The sequence below is a fragment of the Strongylocentrotus purpuratus genome, unplaced genomic scaffold (genome assembly GCF_000002235.5).
Source record: "Strongylocentrotus purpuratus isolate Spur 01 unplaced genomic scaffold, Spur_5.0 spur5_scaffold_17, whole genome shotgun sequence".
In the NCBI taxonomy this organism is placed as follows: domain Eukaryota; kingdom Metazoa; phylum Echinodermata; class Echinoidea; order Camarodonta; family Strongylocentrotidae; genus Strongylocentrotus; species Strongylocentrotus purpuratus.
This window is the reverse complement of record NW_022145602.1, coordinates 14,038,902-14,058,554: the sequence shown is the minus strand read 5'-3', so window position 1 is coordinate 14,058,554 and position 19,653 is coordinate 14,038,902. Positions and strand designations below refer to the sequence as shown.

Below are 19,653 nucleotides of genomic sequence, written 5' to 3'. Positions count from 1 at the left end.
TTTATTGACAGACAGATCTTAGATAATAAGGTGTTTTCCATTGTGTCAACAAGAACGCCGTTCTAGTCAGAGTTTATGTTCACTCAGGTAGTCCACGTACGTCCCTTGCTCATCATTTCTCTTTGAAATCATTTCAAGTTCAGTCAAGGCCTGTTTGCCGCACTAGTGAACATGACGTCATGTGTGTGGTGTACTAGTATTTGGCTTGCATATCCACATTTCCTGCGCCCTTGCCACTTTGAATGAGCTCAAATTACTTTACAGGTAAACACTTCACACTATGGCGCTGACCCCCAAAAAACTGTACAATCTGCAGCTCGATCCTCTCTGCATGTCATCCACAGAATATGCTTGCCCAGTTTGGTTCAGATCAGCCCATGTGAAGAAGCTTGATACTACACTCAATAACACATCGAAGGCTAACAGGCTGCCTGAAACCGACAAAAGTTGAGGAGATATATCACCTCGCTGGCATCGGATCTCCTAGCTAACCAAGGACGCTCTAACACCTGCCTAAAGGAACGGATGAAGCAGGCGACAGATGACACACACATGTTATACGGCTACCTGCCACCCCACAAACGCCATGTATCCCAACACAGCTTCCTTGATTCTGTCCCACCACCTGAGCAGATTCCTCCACCACCAGCCAAGCCCATCAAAGGACTCATCAAAGGACTAAACCTGAAATGGCCAGAAGTGGAAATGCCTACCGGTAAATCAAATGCGGACAAGGATGGGGCGGTGTAAGGCAAACATGGCAAGATGGAGCTATGCCCATGAAGAAGATACTCTCTGCAACTGTGGAGAGACTCAGACGATGAAACACATCTTGAAGTGCGGCGAAACAAGTTGCACAGATGAATACCTGACCCTTGTAAATGAGACGGCCATCGCAGCCATCGGGCGATGGGAAGAATTTAATTTAAATTAATTTAATTCAATTAAGAAACTGTACATTAGTCTTGATCTAAGGAGACATGAACGAATGAATGACGTACAGGTACAGAGAGCTAGATACCGACTCTTGCTATAGAGTACGGCATTCAACATTGAGGTGATCGTCAAAACCGAGCTGAACACACATTCTCTACAGGGTAGACATCATGGCGCATGCGCAGATCATCAGAATGACGCAATGTTGCAATTTACAATGTAGATGTGACAATCGAAGAGTCCTTAATGTATGCTCTCACCACTCTCTTCAAAAGATTCATCTGGAAAGGAAAGGTCAACTGTAAAAAAAAGCCATCATGTTAAATTCAGAATCTTAAAGACGATAGAAAGTTAGATACATAAACTGTACATTAACTCTTATCGTGCCACAGGGCTAATCCCCATTGTGCCAGGTTGTTTTTGAGATAATCTGATTAACGCGATGGTTCTATGAATGGCGAATGCAAAACACACAGCACAGCCCAATGAGCATGAACAATAACCGCTACTACGGAAGTGTGCACGCACGCACATGGCACTCAATAGGTAGCGTGCATGCAGCCTCATGGCAGGCTATGAGTTAATAAAAAAAGACCCATCACACCAAAATACACCATAGAGTCACAGATATGATTTTAAAGACCATTCTTAAACTGAAGAGATTCTTAGCTTTACAATGACATAAAACTCATCAGAATTGAAGGGGGAAAAGAGAATAATAGTAATGCACATATTTACAATGCCCAACAAATCCGTCCAGATGGGGGTCATGGCCCCTATAATAATCAGATTAAATGTAATAACAAAAGTACGCTGAAAGTGCTTAAAATAGATATTCATTGATTTTAAAAACTGATTTATTTTTATTATTGCAAAGTTGAAACTTTGATTCGACAAGGTTGTCAAAATTCAAATTGGAAACATTAGAAGTAATGATTAACAAGTCAACGCAAAGCGTAGCATCCCCTCGCAGGGTACAAATGGCCTAAATACGTCAGAACAAGTTACCTCCATTTGACTATACTATTATATTACTAGGCAAGGAAGTTAACCACATTTTCACATATATAATTAGGTGTTTTTGCATATTAAATGAGCTACTGTATGACCTTTCACCTTTGGCCTACATACTCAGAAATCGAACTTAAGCTGTACATGTATTGTGATACCATGTACAGTACCTTCATATTAAATTTCATTAAAATTCGTCAAACATTACTCAAGTTATTGAATGGAAACCAGATTAGTAAAATCAGTATTGATTTTCTTATTTGTTAAATAAATCTATGTACCTACCTATTTATGCTAGTCGTTCTCGACTACAAGCCATCACAAGAATTTTAAACCCCAAAAGTCACTAGGTGCGTAACCCCCCGTCTTCCCATTGTCCTGCCCAACTCTATAGAATACTTCCTCTGAAAAACCGAGCAACCCCGAAAGAAATACGGAACATGTTGCAAGGAGAGGGGATGGAGGGAGGGCAATAGGTAGGTACATAGATTTATTTAACAAATAAGAAAATCAATACTGATTTTACTAATTTATAACAATAAATCAATGTACCTACCTATTTATGCTAGACCAGCACAGACGGAACCAAGGGAGGCATGTTCCGAAGAGGCAATCTAGAGGGAAGACGCAGCCGCCTTAAGCGGCGCAGAAGCAAAAGAAACCTCACCCGCAGGGACATCCTTAAGATAGCAAGAGATAAACGAATTACGGGAGCGCCAATAGGCAGCCCGAAGAATATCTTCCAGCCCCACGCCCTGGAAAAGAGCCCAGGAGGTACTAATGCTACGAGTATCGTGGGCACGAGGCCTACAACCGGCCGACAAAGCTTCAGGGCCCGCAGCCCGAATAGCTTCCACAATCCAACGAGACACAGAGACCCGGGAAGCCGGAGAAAAGGGCTCCCGGGTAATCAAAAACAATTGGTCATCTGTACGAAAAGGTTTGGTCTTCTCAACGTACCACTTAAGTGCCCGAACCGGACACCAAACCTTATCCTTACGTATGGAAGAATGATCAGACAGAGGACAAAGAAAAACCTCAACCGGCCCCGAAGAAGCCGTCTGGTTTTTGGCGATAAAGGAGGCCTTGGGAATAAGACGAACGCCACCCCTGGCCTCCCAACGAATATGGCCAGGAGTAAGGCAAAGAGCATGTAAAGTACTGCGTCTCTGACCCGAAGCGATGGCCATCAAAAAGACTGTCTTCACGGTAAGATGGTGAAGGGAAGAACTCCCCATCGGCTCAAACGGAGGCTTACCAAGAGCCTCAAGAACCTTAGGTAAACTCCAGGAAGGGACCAGCTGAGACACTGGAGGTCGCTTCAAGAAAAAGGACCTGAGAAGACCACACAAATGGGGAGAAGACACTCCTGACCCATCAGAAAAACCAGTGTGGATAGCCCCAATGGCAGACCGATAACCTCTGATTGTAGACAAAGCTCTACCCTTGTCAAACAAGTGTATGAGGAAATCAGCAATAGAACCAAGCGAAGCAGTCTTAGGGGACTCGTCTCTCTCCTGACACCATTCGAAGAAGACAGACAAACGCGAATTATAAACCACCTGCGTAGAGTCCCTACGACTACCAGCTACAAAATCAGCGGCTCTCTCAGAAAGTCCCGACTGCCTTGCAGTCTCCCGGACAGAGGCCAAGCAGTCAAGTGCAAGGACGCCGGATTGTGGTGAAGAATCCCCGACAGGGGTTGTGTCACTAAATCCGCTCGCAGCGGAAGTGACCACGGAGGAGCTACGAGCAGACTCAACAACTCTGGGAACCAAGGACGCCTGGGCCAGTTGGGGGCCACCAAAATCACCAGTGCTCGATCCTCCCTGACCTTCAACAACACCCGAGGGATCAAGGGAAACGGAGGAAAAGCGTATCCCCGAAAGGTCCCCCAATTGAGGGAGAACGCATCCAACACCCACGCCCCCGGGTCCTGAACTCGGGAGCAATACCTCGGGAGCCGATGAGACAACGCCGAGGCAAACAGGTCGACGTCCAACCGACCCCAGGTCGAAAGGAGCGTCTGAAAAACTGCCGAATGGAGCGTCCACTCCGATGGCAGACACCGACCTCGAGAAAGGAAGTCTGCAATCAGATTCTCCCGACCGGGAATGAAAGAAGCTATCGGTGTAATGTCCAACTGACGACACCAACTCCATAGTTGCGCGGCCAACCGGTCCAGAGGAGCAGACCGGGTGCCGCCCTGCCGGTTTATGTACGCCGCCACAGTTACATTGTCCGTCAAAATCAAAACCGACCGACGAACAAACCGGATGGCAAAGTGACGTAGAACATAGATCACTGCCAAAAACTCCAGCACGTTGATGTGAGGCAACACCTGCAGATGTGACCAATCCCCCGACACCGTACCTCCGTTGCAGTGGCCTCCCCAGCCCAACAGAGAGGCATCCGTCGATACCGAAATTGACGGCAGGGGAACCCGGAAAGGCCTGCCTCGAGCCAAAAAGACCACGTCTGTCCAACGAGGTAAGAGAGACCTGATGTGATCCGGCAACGGGATCCAGGTCGACAGAGAATCTCTGCCCGGACGGTAGAACTTGAGAAGGTGGACCTGGAAAGGTCTCATGAGCAGTCGACAGTCCACCACCAAATCCACCAGACTGGCCAAATAGCCCAGAAACTGGAGCCATTGTCTGGCCCTGACCCGTCTGAGCAAAAGAAGCCGACGAGCCGCCGAAGACACGGTCAAAATCCTGTCCCAGCTGGGCCGGGCCAGTTGACACGGGATATCTAGCACCGCTCCCAAAAAGGAAGGGACGCGGGAAGGAGATAGATTGGACTTCTCCCAATTTATCAGGAAACCGAGCTCTCTGGTCGTCTGTACCAACAGGTAGAGATGATCCAAGAGAAGAGATTCGGACTCCGCCAGAAGGATCCAGTCGTCCAGATAACAGAACAGACGAAGACCGCGACCCCTGATAGGCCGCTAGAGCCGCGACCACCCGAGTAAACACACGGGGGGCTGGTCGAAGGCCGAAAGGAAGGGACCGGAACCGATAGGTCCGGCCCTGAAACGAAAACCCCAAAAGGTCCCTGGACCTCGGATGAATGGGAACATGCAGATAAGCGTCCTTGAGGTCCAAGGACACCGCATAATTCTTTACCCTCACTATAGGGAGGATTAAGGCCAAGGTTTCCATTCGAAAATGAACCGGCGGAATAAAGAGATTTATCCGCTTCATATTCAGAATCATTCGAAGCTTCCCCGAGCGCTTGGGGATAACAAAGATCGGCGACAGGCATCATCGAGAATGATCTTCCACTCTCTCGATCGCCCCTCTTTCCAACAGAGATTTGATCTCCGTGGCGGCATGCTGAAGAGCCGGGGCGGCCATGGGGGACTGACGACATCTTAATGCGCCGCCTGGAAGTGCGGCGCAAAGATCGATGCAATAACCTTCTCGCACAATAGAGAGCACGAGTGCGTCTCTTGTGACAGCTTGCCAAGCTGTGAGAAAGAATCGCAGACGCCCCCCGACGCTGATCTGAGGACTTAGCGCTCGGGGAAAAACTTCAAAGACGCCGCGAAGTAGCGGCAGTGAACGTACGACCACGAGGGACACCACGCTGGCCCCTGTTGGAATGTCCACCACCCCTACCACCGCTGCCACCCCGCCGGGGAGGCTGAAAGGAGGTTGGAGGAGGAACAGACACCGTCACCTGGTGCTGTTGACCCTGACCCCGAGGCACAACCAAACCACGGCCAAAGCGTGAAGCTGGCCTCTGAGGACGCCTAAAACCCTCAGCCAAAACAGCCACCTGCTTGCGGCTATCGATCTCTTTCTGGAAAACCTGGGCAAACTGCCCGCCAAAAAGAAAAGGACCGCGCGAGGGGACGTCCCGGAGGACTGACGGAACGTCAGCATCACGAACCCCCAAAGCGGAAAGCGCCAGCTCCCGACGCCGGTGAGTCAATGCGACCGCCGACTCCGATAACTGCGACCATTGAAGTCCAGCTAGTGAGAGTAAAATGACATCTATGATCAAAAGATCAGCTTCCGACACCTCAAGCTCCGCAGCTCTAGCCCTCAAGCTGAGAAGGGAACCTTGATAGGCACACAGGCGCATACTAGTCAGAACCCCCTCGGATAGACACGACAGGTAGCGGTCCGTATCCTTAAAAGGCTTAGAAGTAAGAGGGTTGGACGCCCGAAGGCGCTGACCAACCCCCAAAATCTCGGGGGAAAACTTCTTAGCCCTAAAGAAACTAGAGCCGACTTCATCATTGAAGCGAAACTCTTTCCCGCGCACGAGGGGTCTCTTTGTTCTAGGCGATGAACCAATACGATCGTATTCTCCCTGGAAATCTTCGATAAGGGGAATACCCACGCCCGAGGACTGCTGTTTAAACAGCAATGAGGACGGAGCCCCCACCACCGGGACAGGAGAATAAACCTCAGGGAGGTATTTCTCCAACAATGCCTTAGCCTCAACACCCAGCTGGGAGTGAGACTGAGATTCGGCCAAACCCGTTACGGTCGACACCTCCGAAGAGATAGAGACCTGAGACACAGACTCAGCCCCGGACGGGGGACCGACCGGGTAAGACCAAGGATCCAACACAGTTCTTCCCCAGGTGGAGCACCGCGTGCCGCTGGGGGAAGAACCCGAGTCTGCTGAAAATCACACCCAGACGGTTGATTGACAACTACTGGAGCGGTTACCGCCAGAGCAGGTAACGCTAACGGGGGAGTAACCCCCGACGGAGTAACTCCCAACACAGCCTGATCGCTAACAGGTGCCGATGCCCCCGAAGGAAGCGCCCAGCCCTGCTGCTGAGCGAAGGCTTTGAACAAAGTCAAAAGCCCCGCATCAGACGGGGAAGAAACAGCACGCTTCTTAGACTTTTTCTTAGTCACAGACGTGCCTTTCTTCTTCGACTTCTTTGACTGCACCGCAGTAGAAGCCGCTCCCCGCTTGCGAGAGCGGGGAGAGTGTCGGCTCACGAGACATCTATTTCAGATGCCGGGGCCAACACGTCGATTACCGGATGTTCGAATAGGGGCGGCACCCCCGGAACAGAGCCTGAACCGTCATTCGATGTGGAACAAACAGCGCTCGCAACCACCCCGCTAGAAGCGGGGGGCATTGAGCCCTGAAACGCCGCTGACTCGACGGTCATACCGTGAGATATCAGTGACGATTGAGACAAAGCTGAGGTTTGTGCGGACATACCGCCAACAACAGCCGGTGGGTCTTGTTCAAAGTCTAGCCTGCTAGACACAAGGGCCCCCGATCTCGTTCCACTTGACTGACCGCTATACATACCTGCAGTCGCCCTGGCGGGTGACTGAGTTGCCTTCTCCCGTACACGGCCCGCGAGAAAGCCAGGCCGAAACCCGACCCCCTCGGGGCGTGCAACAACACGAGCCACCTCGGGTGGACGTGAGATCGAAACCGAAGGCACCGAGGTAGTCGCCGTGGAACGCCAGGACCTCTACCCATCGTCCTCCGACGAACTCATAACAGCAGATCGGATTTCTGAAAAATAAAAACAACTTACAAAAAAACAAAGGGTACACACCAATAAAACCCGTAAAAATACGGCAAAATATAGCAATGCAAAAACAAAACACGGCACAAAAAATATGCACGTTAAAGTCAAGCAAGCAAACAGAGAAACATGCACCAGATCAAAAGGCACACAAAACACACAGCGCACGAGGAAACAAATTCAACGTGCGGTGAAAACAAAAACGGAACAGAACACCTTTCAAAAAAGGGTCTCAAAACCGTCCAAAATGCAAAATAAGTGACTTCAAGGCAAGTCCAAATCAATCACAATTGAAAAAGGAACAAGAATAATCAATGAAAAACAGCTTAAATATGAAAAAGAAGGTAAAAACAGTCTATTTTCACGGAGAGATACTACTCAGCTGTTAACTCGATGGTTGCGAGGAAAACAGAGGAAGTATTCTATAGAGTTGGGCAGGACAATGGGAAGACGGGGGGTTACGCACCTAGTGACTTTTGGGGTTTAAAATTCTCGTGATGGCTTGTAGTCGAGAACGACTAGCATAAATAGGTAGGTACATTGATTTATTGTTATAAATTTGCATATTTAATGAGCTATGAACTTTGACCTACATACTCCGAAATCGAACTTAGGCTGTGTTTTGATACCATGAACCTTCATATCAAATTTCATTAAAATCTGTGAAACAATACTAAAGTTATGGATCGTAAACCAGGTTCGCATATTTAATGAGCTATGACCTTTGACCTACATACTCCGAAATCGAACTTAGGCTGCGTTTTGATACCATGTACCTTCATATCAAATGTCATTAAAATTTATCAAACATTACTCAAGTTATCGAATGGAAACCAGATTCGCATATTTAATGAGCTATGAGAACTTGGTCACGTAGCCTGTATTTTGATATCATGTACCTTCATATTAAATTTCATTATCATCCGCAAACATTACTAAAGTTATCGATCGGAAACCAGATGTGTATTTTTACGCATATTTAATGAGCTATGCATTTGACCTTTGACCTACGTACTCCAAAATCGAACTTAGCCTGTATTTTGATATCATGTACCTTCATATCAAATTTTATTAAAATCTGTCAAACATTACTGAAGTTATCGATTGGAAACCAAATTTGTTACGAACGGACTGACGGACGCACGCAAGGAACGGACGGCAGCGTTACTATATCCCCCCTGACTTCGTCGGCGAGGGGATAATTACAAAATGATTAAATACAGCCCCGGCATAGCACCTGAAGAGCTCTTCGAACGCTGCTGAGATGTGTGAGCAGGCACGTAGACAGAGTTTGATGTTTGGGGGGCACATACATGTAATCGATCAAGGTAAAAAAAAAGGGGTCTAAAAAAATGCAACCGATCCTGGAAATTTAGGGGGGGGCACGTGCCCCCCCCGTGCCCCCCCCCCCCCCCCCCCGTGGCTACGTGCCTGTGTGTGAGATCACAGAATGGACATGATTTGCACAAGCAGACGATGTCCCATGACATCTCACACATTTTCAGTGCCTGTTTTTTCATCTTCTCTTGAGTTCTTTCTCTTACTTAACTATCGTCAGAATAAATGTATAATCTATTGCCTCACTCTAAATCCTGCGCATGGTTTTTAATTTGATGACAAATGCAGCGATACAAAGATAAAGGAATCTGTCGCTTGTAAACAAAATAAGACGGCATTGTATATTCAGCTGCACACACCGCGGTATGTTCGGCTTTTCAAGAGGGAACAAATGCCATTCTTTTTCAATTTGAAAGTCTGGCTTCTATGATTGTTAATTAACCCCTATCCTGTGTATTAACAAACAAAAGATTTAAGTTATCAGAATCGGTTTCATATCCCCTTTTGAATGGTTTGAAATGCCATCACATACACTTAACTCATTATAATTTGAGAAATAATAGCTTTGCAATTATGTTCATTCTTTATGGGATGTCGTTTGCTTTAATAGGTAGTAATGGTCCATTATGTGACATCATTAAAACATCGTTATGCTATGGAGGTGGCTGTATTTGTATTTTTATAAATCACCCTATATGTAGTTGACCTAAAACTTGTACGATGGCCATCTGTTAGCTTACCAGTTTCTAGTGATACATTAGTTGACATATTTGTGATTTTCTTTGAATTTCCACTTTCCACAGAACAAACTGTCATGGTCGAGTGGATATGTTACCGGACTGTGGATCACAATTCCCACCGCGGCACTAGTGTCCTTTAGCAAAACATTAATCTACATTTGCCACACTTGTTCCAGGTGAGTTACATGGGTACCTTGCAGGAAAAAATTCCTTGAAATGCTAGAGCGCCTTAATAGCAGCCATGCTAAAGCCTATACCGGTAGGTAATAATTTCCAAAGGTCTATGGGAGCGCATAGAGACGTTAAAATGGGATATGTACTATACAAAAACCTAAAATATTATAATTATTATTAGATGTGTTTTTCTCTGAAAGTGATCTACAGTTTTATAATTTTTCAATGATTTTGGGAGTCTGTTCCCTCCCCCCCCCTTACCAAAAAAACTGAAGGGTAAATTGAATGGTAAATTGAATGGTAAATGAAGGGTAAATTGAATGGTATACCATTGATTTTACCCTTCAAAATTTACCACTCTGTGCATTAGAACACCATTCAATTACCCTTCAGAATTTACCACTCAGTGTTGGAATATACCATTTCGAATTACCCTTCATTTACCCTTCAATACTAATTAAAATAATTGGGACATTTAATTTGCATATTGAATGGTAAAATACCCTTTGAAGGGTATTTCAGTGGTAAAATACCCTTTGAATGGTTAAATAAGTGATAAAATACTCTCATGATGAAAACTCTCCATTAGAGAAAGTCAGTGAATTGTCAGGCGTGTCTTCACTATCTCGAGATTGCCAAATATCCAGCTATTTGAACTATCCCGATCGAAACTATCCAGCTAATTTGCGTCTTCATTAGACCGAAGTAGCAAATTAGCTGGATAGTTGGTCGGGATAATATCCCAAGATATGTCGGTCTAGTTTGCAAAATATCCCACTATTTCCGAACTAGCAGGATAGTTTGCGACCGTCTTCATTAGACCGAAGTACGAAGTAAATATCCCGATCCCATCATGCACAACGATTTCCGGTTTTCCGTGTTTACTAGTTGTACTAGCACGCTGCATGAGCGGTATACGGAAAACCGGAAATCGTTGAAAAATGAAAAAAATGAATTCCAATATCACCAGCGCTTGAGAATTATTAGAGAGACACATCGCTGGAGAGAGACAAGCAAAAACAATTCAATTTCCCTGATGTTACCGTCTATTATGAAAAAAGTAAGCCAACAGAAAGAAAGAAATGAAGCGAAGGAAATGAATGCCAATATCACCAGCGCTTGAGAAATATAAAGAGAGACATATCGCAGGAGATCGAGAAGCGAAAACAATTTAATTTAGCTGATGTTATCAGATTTTATATGACACATAGTAAGCCCACAGATAGATATAAATGAATGAAGAAATGAATGCAGATCGCGGGAGAGAGAGAAGCGAAAACAATTCAATGTCGCTGATGTTACCGGCTTCATGACAAAAAGTCAGCCAACGGAAAGAAAGAAATGAATGAAGAAAATGAATTCCAATATCACCATCGCTTGAGAATTATGAAGAGAGACAGGTTGCGGGAAATCGAGAGAAGCGAAAACAATTCAATTTGGCTGATGTTACTTCGTCTATCATGACAAAAAGTAAGCAACGAAAAGAAAGAAATGAATGAAGAAAATGAATATCAATATAACAATTAAGCGCTTGAGCAATATAAAGAGAGCCAGATCGCGGGAGAGAGCGAAGCGAAAACAATTAAAATATCGCTGATGCATGTTACCGGCTTTATTACAAAAAGTAAGCCAACGGAAATCAAAGAAAATGAATGCCAATATCATCAGCGCTTGAGAATTTTAAAGAGAGACAGATCGCGGGAGATCAAGAGAAGCGAAAACAATTACATTTCCCTGACGTTACTGGCTTTTATGACAAAAGTAAGTAAACGGAAAGAAAGAAATGAATGAAAAAATGAATTCCAATATTACCAGCGCTTGAGAATTATGAAGAGAGAGAAGCGAAAACAATTCAATTTCCACGCTTTGTGCGAGAGTGGGAGGGGGTGTAATTAAAACAAGAATTAAGATTCTAGAACGGTACAACGAATCGTCTTCTTTCTCTAATAATTTAATGAAGCGACATCACTTCCACGCTTTGCGCGGGAGGGGGGGGGTGGGTACCTGAATTAAGACAAGAATTGAGAGTCGAGAACGGTACAACGAATCGTCTTCTTTCTCAAATAATTAAATGAAGCGCTATAAAGCGCGGGAGGGGGGGGGGGGTAATAATTGAGACAAGGATTTAGAGTCGAGAACGGTACGACGAATTATCTTCTTTCTCGAATAATTATATTAATCGTTGAAGCTTCCACGCAAGGCACGGGAGGGGGGGGGGTCTTATTTAAGACAAGGATTTATTGTCGAGAACGGTACAACAATTCGTCTTCTTTCTCTCCTGATTTAATGAACATTAAAGCTTTCGCGCTCTGCACGTGAATGGAGGGGGTAGGGCTGAATTTAGACAAGAATTCATATTCGAGAACGGTACAACGAATCGTCTTCTTTCTCTAATAATTGATAAAACATCAAAGCTTCCACGCAAAGCGCGGGAGGTCTTATTTAAGACAAGGATTTATTGTCGAGAACGGTACAACGAATCGTCTTCTTTCTCTCATGATTTAATGAAACGTTAAGCTTTCACGCTCTGCGCGTGAGTGGAGGGGGTAGGGCTGAATTCAGACAAGAATTCAGAGTCGAGAACGGTACAACAAATCGTCTTCTTTCTCGAATAATTAAATGAAGCGTTAAAAGCGCGGGAGGGGGGGGGGGGGGGTCATATTTAAGACAATTCATTTAGAGTCGAGAACGGTACAACAAATCACCTTCTTTGTCTAATGATTTAATGAAACGTCAAAAAGCGCGGGGGAGGGGGGGGGGGTCTTATTTAAGACAAGGATTAAGAGTCGAGACAGTACAACGATTCGTCTTCTTCCTCTAATAATGTAATAAAACTTCAAAGCTTCCGCGCTTCGGACCAAAAAATAACATAAGAGAAGGTGATTGAAGGAAGAAACAATTAGTAATTACTTAAGGAAAGACAGAAAGAGAAAATGAGAGAATGATAAAGACAAAGAATAACATAAGAGAAGGTGGTAAAAGGAAGAAACACAGGATAGCGTAAGGAAAGAGAGGAAGAGGAAATAATAGAATGATAACAACAAACAATAACATAAGAGATGATAGAACAAAGAATAACATTAAGTAATTAAAACAAAAAGACAAAATGATTAAGAATACATAATGGAAAGATAGAACAAAAGATGAAAGATGGAAAAACAAAGATTAACATAAGGAAAGTCAGAAAAAAGGAGGTGGTAGAAGGAAGAAACAAAGAATAGCGTAAGGAAAGATAGGAAAAAGAAAATAAGGGAATAATAAAAACAAACAATAACATACGAGAAGGTGATAAAAGGTAGAAACATAACATAACATAATGAATTTAAGACAGAAAGAGAAAAGTACTCTACGCTTACTGCTTAGGTCAGTTTATTAAAAAAAAGCAATGAGGAGAACACAGCGAAGGTCTAGTAACTAGACTACTCTCATTCAACAACAATAACATAATCGCTCAGACAAGCTCAGAAATTGTCGCACAACCTTCTCCGAGTTTGATTCTGACGCCAGCGCACGCAGTGCACCTACGCATACAGTTTTCTAACGAGCGAGGGAAAATGCCTCGCTAGAGAATTGAACGAAACTCGGAAAAGACCCGGATGTCTATGTGACAATCTGAGCGTCGGCAGAGCGTACGATCTCATATTTATCTCCGCTTTTGCTGGTTCATTTTTTCCCGTTCAAAATTGCATTTGAGGTAGCAGTTCATTTTCGAATTTCTGGTAATAAAATCAAATTCAAAATAAAACATTAAATCAAAAGGACATATGCACTAATATGCGCAGTCATACAAGCTGGTCAGTCGTGCTAAGACGGCTTAATCCGATGCAGCTGCTTAACAGCCGGTCGAAACGTGATTGACAGCTCTCTCCGCGAGAAGAAGGGGGAAAAAGTTTCCTGAAGCGAGTCAAATCTGAAATCTTTTCGTGAGTTTAAATATCATATCTCCGGTTTTTATGCTTTGAAGTTTTTTTGGGGTAAATGAATCCATAAAAACAAATTTTGGGAGAAAAAAAACACAGATTTTTGTAACTTTGGGATTTTTTTTCTTCACATTTTCTCTTCAGCCAGACTCTGTAGACGGGTCTTATTAGTGCGTCGTTGGCAGTGGATTAGGAAAGTGATAAGAACGGCAGGTCCTTCTCCGGGCTCGTTTGCAAACTCTATGTGACAATTTCCGAGTAAAGGACGTTAGTAGGAATTAGGAAGTAGGAATCTCTCTAGCGAGGAATTTTCGTAATGCTTTAATTTACCACTCGGCTCAGCATTGCAATACCCTTCAACATACCATTCAGCTCACCCTTCACACCACTGGTTCACCCTTCAACATGCCACTTATTACCCTTCAGTATCCACTCGTTCTCCACTGGTTTACCCTTCAGTATACCACACGTTCTCCATTGGTCTACCCTTCAGCATACCACTCGGCTCACAATAATTTCTTGTCGACGCAGACTTTAGTAGGACGGATAGAAAGTATATATAGGAACTTGTGCAAAAATCGCTTTAAATGTGGTTAATACTTTGTGCCACACGTCGTCCAAAACATTTGCGAAACGTTTCCTTATAAACCATTCACCATTCAGATTACCCTTCATTTACCCTTCATTTTTGTGTACCCTTCACCACTTGAATGTTATAATTCAAAAACCATTAAGATATAGCATTAAGGTTATAATCTACCACTGAAATACACTTCAAATACCTTTCACCATTTACACTACAAATAACATTCACAATTCAGATCACCCTTCATTTACCATTCACTTTGTTGTACCCTTCACCACTCAAATGGTATAATTCATATACCATTCACCATTCAGACTACCCTTTGTTTATCCTTACATTTTTTTGTACATTCACCACTCAAATGGTATAATTGAAATACCATTCAGATACCCTTTGAGTAATACCATTCACCATTCAGACTACCCTTCCTTTACCCTTCATCTTTTGTTTACCCTTCACCACTCAAATGGTATCATTCACATACCATTAAGATACCCTTTGAATTATACTCTACCACTGAAATACCCTTCAATTTACCCTTCATTTTATTTAACCCTTCACCACTCAAATGATATCATTCAAAAACCATTAAGATACCCTTTGAATTATACTCTACCACTGAAATACCCTTCAAATTACCCTACTTTTTTTTTTACCCTTCACCACTCAAATGGTATCATTCAAATACCATTAAGATACTCTTTGAATTATACTCTACCACTGAAATACCCTTCAATTTACCCTTCATTTTTGTTTACCCTTCACCACTCACATGGTATCATTCAAATACCATTAAGATACCCTTTGTATTAAACTCTACCACTGAAATACCCTTCAATTACCATTCACCATTGAGATTACCCTTCATTTACCCTTCACAGGGACCTGAACAGATAATCACTCCCCTTGTTAAGGTTTGGCTAGTAAAGGTTGATAAGAGAAGAGATGTATTGTGGTTAGGTTTAAAGTTAACATTGTAGTTACTCACTTGGACTAATCTTGACGGGGTTGCTTCTGGTTTGGGCCATTCCTGCACCAGCGAGCGTGGTGATGTTTACCTCAACACCTGGTCCGTCCATCAAACCCGTGATCGTTCTCTCCAACTGCACAGAGTTACTGTCGAACACATTGATAGGACTGTACGGACCACTGCCGTCGTCGTACATGATCTCGTAACCGAAGAGCTTGCTTTCAGGTCGAGACCACTGCAGGGTGACAGAGTCTTCGGTGACCCAAGTAAAGACGGCACACACCGGCTCAAGAGGTACTGTAAAAGAGATAATAATAATAAAAATAGTAATAATGATAACAATAATACAAATGATAAAAATAATAATGATAATAATATCAACAATTATAGTTTTTTGTGTCACATTATGTCTCTATGTCCTTCGAAAGGACTTTGATATCATTAGCTGGCTTTAGCGTGGCAAATGTAGATTAATATCTTGCAAAAGGATGATGGTACTGCGGCAGGGGTTCGAACCTCGGAACTAGTGGTTCACAGTCCGGCCAGATAGACTTATCCACTAGACCACAACACCGATAGCTCAGCGAAAGCTCAGTCGGTAGAGCAGTGGTCTCGTAATCTGGTGACCCGGGTTCGAAACCAAGGCGATGCGCTAGTGCCCTTTGGTAAGGCATTAATCCTCATTATCAGGTTCCTCGGAGAGGACCTAAAGCCGTCGGCCCTCTGGTTGCTTACTTACAAGCATTTATGCTTTCTTAGCAGTCAGGTATAATAACCACCACCACCAAAGTACCTCTCTAGACATGGAAGGTAATTGGAGCACCAAGAATGTCAAGTCTGACCGGCATGAATGGTATACAAGAACCGACTATTTTTGGTAGTAGGCATGATAAATATCACTTTCCTCTTACAGATGAACATGTACATGTCATGTACAAAGTATCAAAGATACACATGTTAATGTATATTGCTTTAAATAGAATAGCAAACTATAAGGAATCCTCCTGCAAATGTCATTCATGTGATAATACCCTGCCAAACACATTTATATGTGTGTGTGTGGCGTAATTGGCAGACGTGGAACAACGCCCCACGCGCATCGAACTGGTATCAAAGGGTTAAAGGCTGTGTACAGTTTTGGTAAGCCCTCAAAAACCTTTCGTCAAATTTCTTTGATTTTTAGATGATTAAATAGCAAGATACTAGCAATACTGTGAATTTTTCCTCGAGTGAAATAAAAATATAGAAAAAAAAAGAAATATTATATCCCGCATACTAAGAATCTTGCAATCTGAATGGTCTAAACGAGGTCACATGATAAAAGATAGATAAGTACTATCTACCTGCGATAGGACTTTTGTAAGGAAACTTTTTGCTGCTGCCCCACTTGCCATTGAATACGCGTAGCAAAGTAGGCTACGCGAAATGTCAATGTCAAATGAGCGCGCATCAACTTTGTTACATTGTATGTATGTTGCGTTTTGTAATTTCTAGCTGAAGCTAAACTGTCTGCAGAATCAGTTCTTTTAATTATGTAAAATTCACTTTAAATAGACCATATTGCCGATGAGGGATATAAAACAAATATTAACCTCCTTTACTCAGGCAATGGATATAAACTATCATCGCCTCGGTGATTTCGGGGCTACCATCATCCCTCGCCTTGCGGCTCGGAATGATAGTAGCCCTCCGAGATCACCTCTGGATGATAGAAGCCCCCCGAGATCACCTCAGCGATGATAGTTTGTACCATTACCCTCGTAGTCGATTAATATTTGCTTACCATCCTGGGATGTAAATTCTCACAACAGTAGCCTGCACTATACTCGCATGTAAAGCCTATGAGGACTGAGTGTATTTGCTACAGTCAACACACACACTGTCACACACTCTCTATGAGCCAAATGCTTGGATTAATGTGCCAGGAACCTTAGGGGGAGAGAGTCCTATCGTAAGGGTGTGAATAGCCATTATCTATCCATTTCTTGTAGGTATTTACACTACAATTCACCTGAAATCATGGATAGAATACCAAATCATTTTGTATACCGTATTTGCCGGCGATAAGGCCGCAGCGCCATATAGGCCGCACCCCCGTTTTTAAAAAAAAAATTGAAGGCGAGATTCGATCTCTTGCGGACATGTGTAGATTGGGACCCGAAACCAGCGCCTTAGACCGCTCGGCTATCGCGACTCTATTGCTTCCGCATGCTGTTTTTTCTTGTATATTGCATTTCAACATAGCTTTGATCGCGAGATCTGAGGATTGACGTTGCTTTACGGCAAAAACTTAATCTAGATCTACCAGTAGAGTTTGGTTGGTAAGTTATGAATTTTATTTACGAGATTTGCCCTTCATTTAAAAAAAAAATAACACACAATTGTGGGTAAGACATGTGTTATTCTAGACAGTTATTCTAGAAATGTCCATCACCTTTCATTGTTGTCCCATATGTACAGATTCGTGTTTTTGACTTGCCAACTTTTTTTTTTTGCTCTTTCGCCGCAAAGGCTGCACCCCAACTTTTTGATATTTTCTCTTCCAAAAATACTGCGGCCAAATACGGTATACATGTATGCTTTGATACAAGGAGAATTAAATTTCTTTTTTGATACCAAACATGCCCATTGTACATGAGCTTTAATAACTGACTTACATGTAAACTGTCGAAGAGAAAGAACTTCTCCGTCGCACTGCAACTCAATCTTGATGATGTACTCCTCTCCCGGCATCAGTCCTGAGAAGCTAGCCTTGAGGGAACTTCTGATGACTCCTGAGAACAGCTCAGTGTTGTTGCTTGCCAGGTTGAGGTTGGCAATGTAGTCTGTGATTCCTGCAATCTCGGTCCACGTGACTAAGATGGATGTCGAGGTCACCCCTTCCACGTCAATAGTCCAAGGTTCCCTTGGGTCTGTGGGTGCATGGATGGATCACATGATATAAATACTACATGCTCAGCCATCCAATATTAAACAACATATATGAAACAACAAATCAGAAAAATCAAAACTGTTTTTATTATTTACTATATAAATCTATGTACCTATTATTTGCTAGTTTATCTAAATTACGCTACCTTCGAAAACTCTTTAAAAACGTCACACTCGCACATGCCCCCACCCTCATACATCGCCTTCACGTGCGCATCGCACGTCTGCCATTCATCCTCTTTCACGAGCCTCCAAAGACATAGCTTCGGACATGTTGCCCGCAAGGAGAGGGGACGGAGGGAGGGACACAGGTAGATACATAGATTTATATAGTAAATAATAAAATCAGTTCTGATTTTTCTGATTTACGACATTAAATCAATGAACCTACCTATTATTTGCTAGACCAGCACACATATGAACCGGGAGGCATGTCCCGAACAAGTAGGAGATTACTGGGGAACAAAGGCAGCCAAAATTGCCCGGAGGGACGTAGTTGCAAACAACACCACAACACCTCCCCAGAGGTGACATCCCCGAAGATAAAAAGACGTAAGGGAATTGGGAGACCGCCAAAACGCGACCTTCAAAATGTCATCCAAACCCACTCCCTGGAACAACGCCCAGGAAGTACGACTACATCTGGAATTATGGGCACTGGCCCTGCCCTCTGCGAACAGGGCCTCAGAACCCGCCGCCTGAATAGCGTCCACTATCCATCTGGAGATGGATTCTCGAGACGCAGAAGAAAGGAGCTCCCGCGAAATGAGGAACAACTGGACCTCCTTTCGATGAACCTTAGTCCTATCTAAGAACAACCTGAGTGCCCTGATGGGGCACCAGACCTTGTCCTGAGCGACCAAGAATTCCGAAAGAGGACTGAGGAAAACCACCATCGGTCCGGAGGAAGGTCGTGGGACCAACCGAATTCCCCACCTCTCCCACCTGATATGGCCGGGGGAAGCTATTGCTATAAGGAAAAACGTTTTCAGCGTCAAGTGAGGCCTTAGACAAAGGCTCAAAAAGAGGCTTTGCCAAAACGTCCAAAACCTTCGGAAACCTCCAAGCAGGAGCCAGCCTCAGGATAGCCGGCCACTACAGAAAAGAACGCAGTAAAACTTCCAACAAGAAACGGGAGAAGAAAAAAAAACCTGAGCCGTCCGGAAACCAACCATGAGAGGTGGCGAGGGCCGAACGGTAGCCACAAAAAGAGGAAGGACTTTACCCTTGTCAAACAAGTAAATCAACATCCAGCTATGACACCTATCAAAGTCTACGGGTGAGACCCCGAGGACTTCACACCAAATGAAGCCGTGCTCCAAACGAGAGTTGTAAAGGGTCCTCGTGAAATCCCTACAATTCTAGATTATAAACTGCGAGGCTCTCTCACAGAGTCCAGAAGTCATAGCGTACTCCCCGCCACCGGCCCAGCTGCCAGAGAGAGTATGCACCGCGGGGCGATGACGGAAAACCCCTGATAGAGACTGGGACAACAGGTCCGGTCTCAGCGGGAGAGGGAACAGAAACCA

General features: G+C 44.1%; 1 protein-coding gene across 1 annotated transcript in view; it reads right to left on the bottom strand.

Annotated features, from left to right (window-relative positions):
- Window positions 1-19,653, bottom strand: part of LOC753825 (fibronectin) — a 63,755-nt gene that overhangs the window by 23,602 nt on the left and 20,500 nt on the right. Inside the window, exons 4-5 of the mRNA XM_030988231.1 lie at window positions 17,851-18,105; window positions 15,212-15,490 (exon numbers count right to left, since the gene is read on the bottom strand). Coding sequence (XP_030844091.1) covers window positions 15,212-15,490; window positions 17,851-18,105 — 534 coding nt within the window. The remainder of the gene's footprint in view (window positions 1-15,211; window positions 15,491-17,850; window positions 18,106-19,653) is intronic.